At 50.7% G+C, this 5,858-nt stretch overlaps 1 protein-coding gene across 1 annotated transcript in view; it reads left to right on the top strand.

Annotated features, from left to right (window-relative positions):
• LOC106816796 (CTD small phosphatase-like protein 2) overlaps window positions 1–5,858 on the top strand; it is a 21,579-nt gene that overhangs the window by 8,978 nt on the left and 6,743 nt on the right. Inside the window, exons 7-10 of the mRNA XM_014821415.1 lie at window positions 928–1,162; window positions 2,083–2,194; window positions 4,661–4,747; window positions 5,137–5,279. Coding sequence (XP_014676901.1) covers window positions 928–1,162; window positions 2,083–2,194; window positions 4,661–4,747; window positions 5,137–5,279 — 577 coding nt within the window. The remainder of the gene's footprint in view (window positions 1–927; window positions 1,163–2,082; window positions 2,195–4,660; window positions 4,748–5,136; window positions 5,280–5,858) is intronic.

Genomic DNA, 5,858 nt, shown 5'->3' with positions numbered 1-5,858 from the left:
CTCCCTGTCTCCCACTGTCTCCCTGTCTCCCCCAGTGTAGTCTCCCTGTCTCTCCCTGTCTCCCTGTCTCCCACTGTCTCCCTGTCTCCCCCAGTGTAGTCTCCCTGTCTCTCCCTGTCTCCCTGTCTCCCACTGTCTCCCTGTCTCCCCCAGTGTAGTCTCCCTGTCTCTCCCTGTCTCCCTGTCTCCCACTGTCTCCCTGTCTCCCCCTGTCTCCCACTGTCTCCCACTGTCTCCCCCAGTGTGAATCTTGCTGACGTTGGTGGCTCTACTGGGAAGTATTGGATCGAACCTACACTGAGCATAGTTGCACACGTCATTGTGTCTAGGCGTCACTATGAGAGGAGGAGCAGGAGGAGGGGGAGGAGGCGGAAGGATGAGAGAAGGATATGGGGAAAACGCGTCTCTATGCGGCAAATGGAAGGGGAATGTATGAATTCCGTGCTATCTTTCCGCGGATGTGCGTCCAGTATGAGATTTAGCTGTGTGTGTGCGACGGCTAAAGACGTGCAGTGTTGTGTAACCGTACAGGAACGCCGTTAGTACTAGTAGGTCTTCTTCGTCACACCTTTAGACATGATTAATAACCGAGATGGCGCGCTGCGTAGCTCCTACTGAGTCAGGAACCTGTGATGTGCGTGCCCGTGTATACACGTGTCGTATGTCCACGGTGCGCGCGTGCGTCCACGCCTGTGCACGTGTCGTATGTCCACGGTGCGCGCGTGCGTGCACGCCTGTGCACGTGTCGTATGTCCACGGTGCGCGCGTGCCTGTGCACGTGTCGTATGTCCACGGTGCGCGCGTGCGTGCCCGTGTGTGCCCGTGTGTGCATGTTTGCCTGCATTACTTGCGATGCTTGGTGCATGACGAATGTTTCATTTGCTTGCATTGTAACACTCTAACCACGTGTTTTGCATGCGCACACAGCTTTCAACGCTCGCGACGGAACTGACGGCACCGACGGCGAGATGCCTGCTCAGGCGCTGCCGAACGGCGGCGAGGGCGCCACCTGTACGTCGGCGGTCGGCGAGTCTGTGCCAGCGTGCCGCGAGGTCGTGTCGCCCGTCTATGAGACGTACAGCTACAGCGGCTGCTATGAGTACGAGGGAGAGCCAGCGACGGAGGCGGGTACCTACGAGGAAGAGTGGGACGTGTTTGACCCGTGAGTACAGCAGAGTTCCGTAATCTCACGGCGGGAGTTTTCCGGGAGAGTCGGAAAATCGCGGAACGTGGGATATCGTGCTGGAAGGGAACACATTAGCCAGCGAGCCGTGCAGCCGTGATTTGCACGGTCAGTTTTGAAACTGCACGGCTTAAAATGTTGATCTAAAGCCATGTACATTTGTAAAATTGCACTCCCAAATATTTTTTCTGCACTCCCACAATACTCATTCCTGGCTAATACCCTGCTGGAAGGTCGTGTAAAATGGGTTGTTATTACGTTTGTTCCCCGAACAGTCTAGATAGAAGATAAGCGCATGTCTATAGCATCCTCATTTCACTCGCTACTGATAAGAAGAAGCTTAATGTACTTGAAGGTGTATTAAGAAGATAGAACGTGATTTCGACAGCACATATAGTTACCTCCGCTCAACGGAGTTGGAGGGCGGAGGTTATGTGATTGGTCTCGTGCGTTCGTGTGTTCGTGTAGCCAGCAGCAGGCCAGTCAGTGTTAGTGTGTTCGCGCGATCGATATTAGCGCGTTGAGTGAGCGCGCCAGCCAGTCAGCCAGCCAGCAGCAGGCCAGTCAGTCAGCAACAGCCGTAACACATACATGTTACATGGGGCGTATGGCGTATGTTTCTGGCGGAGGTATGCACTCTCCGTGAGTGCCCTCTGTCTAGTTATGTCTGTGTCTACTGTCTGAGAAATTATAGCTCATGCTGCTGCAGACCAGTTGTTCCATAAGAGCAGAAGAGTTTGTTCCATGTTGATGGGAAGGTACGAGTCACGAAAAATGTGTCTGCCTCATCGAAATTCTTCGAGAAATATTTTGCCGCCGGTGTGGGAATCCCACGACGTCCCTCAGCAAACCGTATTTTGTTCGGTCGCTAATCGCGGTGTTTGTCGGCGTTCCTCCAGATACTATTTCATCAAGCACCTGCCACCGCTGACAGAAGAGATGCGGCGGAGGCACCCGGCACTTCCTCTCCGAACCAGGAGTAGCCCGGAGTTTTCCCTCGTCATTGACCTGGTAGGTGTCGCTGTTGTAGGAGTCGAGCACCCGTGTCCGGAGCCGTATTAGTGTGATCGCGTACGAGCAGACGAAGTGTAATTCACGGTGTACACGCGTGGCAGGCAATAACTTGGACATTGTCAGCAGCGCCATCCCAGCTGAGGACACAGTCACCTTGGCACGTTGCCATTATTTTTTCCTGGGGGGGTAGAAGTTGGCATGTTTTAGCTTTCCTAGGATAACGGTATCTTTTGCTGGAAGAGTGTGAGCAACTGTGTACTGTGTTCTGGTTGTAAGGTTGTGGGAAAAACAGTTTACATTGCATATACACTCAGTGTTTTGCTGTCACGCTTTCTAGTTTTGCTAACGCATCTCTCCAGTGCGCCAAAGCTGGTGATGTAAATGGTTGTTATTACTTACTATTCATTTCACCCTGAAACCTAAAACTTCTATGCGATAGTGGATTTTGGCTGTCACTTCCGGAGGATGAATGGCAGATTCTGTTCAATTTTGACACCCTCCATTCCCTCCCCGTGCATTTTGACAATAGTGATGGCTCCTCAGCAGTGCGTGTTGGCTGTTGCTCAACTGATTGCTAGCGTGGTGTTTGTGTAAACCTGAATGTTCGCTTCCGTTATGCGTCGTGAAGGGGAAGGGGCAGGTGCACGGTTAAAGAGGCATTAGGTAAATGGCAGAGAAAAACCAAAGGCAGCTGACACGAAGGATTCAGTTTGTGTGTTGGTTGTTCAGTGCTGTAATGGCGATAGATCATTGATGATGTAATGGTTATAGTGAGCTCTTGTTACCATATCAGCCACCCACCCACCAACGTGCCACTGCCTGTGATCATGGGCCCCAACCACTTACCAACCCACGCAATTTGTGTTGTATTTAAGTATGTGTCTTTAGTAATTTTTTGGGCTAATTTACATCAAGAAAAAGCATATGCAATGGCATGGCTGTCATATGGTAAATAAGTAAACTGCCTGCCTGAATAGGAATGAGGAAGGAATTGAAGGAATGCCTTGACGTGAATCTGTCATATGGGTGCTGAGAATGTGAAGATGTGCTGTGTGCCTATCAAACGCAACAGGAAGTGACTTGTGGAGAATAAACAAGATTCTTGAGAATTCGTTACAGTATTCTAGCCGCAAAACGTCTATTCGCCGTGGATTAGTAATATATCGTGTATTTGTATGTGTTTGTACATGGGTGAGTGTGTGCGTGCGTGTGAGCGGCGCATGTATGCTTGTGTATGGCATGCGTACGTGTGTGCCGTGCGTGCGTGTGTGTTATCTCCCGTTTACACAAACTCAATAATGATTATTCGTTCAAAATGTGTAGACCGTTGAAGAGGAGCAATATATGTACGTGAGTCACTGTACATACGCACGCACGCACACACAAACGCGCGCGCGTTCATACACACAAACGTACACATGTACATCCCTGCGTGCGGATATATACACTGCACTACGTTTACTCTACAGTCTGCCTAGAGGTGGCGCTACGCGTATAGGTGGTGAGTCATGCTGTTCCAGCTACAGCAGCAGACTCTGAAGCGAGTGTGATTAATGAGCTCTGCTTCTGCAGCAGCAGCAGCAGCAGCAGCAGCAGCAGTAGCAATGGCAGCAGCAGCAGCAGCAGCAGTAGCAGCAGTAGCAATGGCAGCAGCAGCAGTAGCAGCAACAGCAGTAGCAGCAGTAGTAGTAGTAGCAGCAGCAGCAGCAGCAGCAGCAGTCTGTGTTGCACCAACGTCCATGTTGCTCACCAACGCACGCACGCACGGCTATGTCATTAAATTTTCAGCAAGTCTAACCTGCTTAGTGTGATTAGCTTAGAATTTACGAGTAGCGTGCAGTAGGTCCCCCCCCCCTCCTCCTCACAGCCAGGTATCGATTACAGTGATGCTGAGCAAGGGTGCTAACCAGCGTTGCTGTGTGTCAGTCTACCCTCATTGTACGCCGTGTTCCCCCCTCTCTCATTCTTACCCTTACCCTCTTTCTCACTCTCTCACTCTTTCATTATTTGATAAGTCTTCTACAGTGTAATATACTGTATTGCTGTGTGATATAATATGAATTACTGTTGAAGTATCCGTATCAGTAAGAAAGGTACAATGAAAAAGAAGTTGGCAATACCTTAAATGTGTGTACGCGCATACTATTTTCTGTGCGCAAGGTTTATAGCTGCAACCTTTGATCAGGGCAGGATATAGCACAGCAATATTCTGGGCAATAGTGTGTGCTGCCACCTTGTGAGACACCTCGGAAACTATCTGTCAGCAAGTTAGTCGCCACAATCAGTAATATTGACGGGGGGACATCAGGGATATGTTCATCGTGAGTAATGGAGCTGCCCAAACCAATCTTGGCATAATGGTCCGCCATCAAAACTAATCGGTTGCGTTTGCTATGAAATCGAATCTTGATTAGCTGGTGACAGCGCGAGATGCTGACGTTATTTGTGTGGCTTGTTCTTCAGGATGAGACTTTGGTTCACTGTAGCCTAAACGAACTAGAGGATGCTGACCTGACATTCCCGGTCCTGTTTCAAGATGTCACCTACCAGGTATGACCACACCGTCTTATGTGCTTATTGCTATTATGTACTATATTGATTTGCATTTTATTGTAGATTTGTGTGTTTGTAGTTCGATCTGGATGTTTCTCGCGTTTCTGTTAGAAATAAGAAGAGGCCGTGTCTTTTTGTTTGCCATCGTCATTGCCATTGTCTTTTTATTTACTATAACATTCTCTCTCTTTCTCTCTCTTTCTCTTTCTCTCTCTGTCTCTGTCTCTGTCTCTGTCTCTGTCTCTCTGTCTCTCTCTCTCTCTCTCTCACTCTCTCTCTCTCTCTCTCTTTTCTCTCACTCTCTCTCTCCATCTCCTCCATCCCCATCCATCCATCCATCTCTCTTTCTCTCTCGCTAACACGTATCTCTCTCTCCTCTCGCCCAGGTCTACGTTCGCACGCGTCCGTTCCTGCGTGAGTTTCTCGAGCGCGTCAGCACCCTCTACGAGGTCGTCCTCTTCACCGCATCGAAGAAGGTCTACGCCGACAAGCTACTGAATCTGCTCGATCCCGAGAAGAAACTCATCCGGTGAGCGAGAACACCCGGCGCCCCCCTGTGGTGGCACCGTGCTGGCACTCAGTCGGGGCGCCCTCTGTGGTGGCCCCGTGCTGGTGCACGCTCGGGACGCCCCCTGTGGTTGCCCCATGCCGGTGCACGCTCGGGGCGCCCTCTGTGGTCGCACCGTGCCGGCGCACGCTCGGGGCGCCCCCTGTGGTGACACTGTGCCGGCGCTCACGCGGGGCGCCCCCTGTGGTGACACTGTGCCGGCGCTCACGCGGGGCGCCCCCTGTGGTGACACTGTGCCGGCGCTCACGCGGGGCGCCCCCTGTGGTCATGCAAATGCGGTCCCCATGTCTGCATTGCCGCAGCGTGCGGCTTTGAAATTCCTACTACAAATATGTAGCAATGTTATGCTAATACTCTATGAATGTTATATGAACTCGAATGAGTTTAATCCTAACTGTAAACGAACGCAAGCATTTACGCAGCACGTGGCTATTATATCTACTCACGTATGTGTATGTATGATAGAGATAGAGGGAGGTACGTATGTGTATGTATCGTATGTGTATGTATGATATAATATATCCGGCTTTGTGATGTGTG

This window comes from Priapulus caudatus, unplaced genomic scaffold, assembly GCF_000485595.1.
Source record: "Priapulus caudatus unplaced genomic scaffold, Priapulus_caudatus-5.0.1 Scaffold1489, whole genome shotgun sequence".
In the NCBI taxonomy this organism is placed as follows: Eukaryota; Metazoa; Priapulida; class Priapulimorpha; order Priapulimorphida; family Priapulidae; genus Priapulus; species Priapulus caudatus.
Note: the sequence above shows the minus strand (reverse complement) of the source record. Positions and strands in the feature narration are given on the sequence as shown.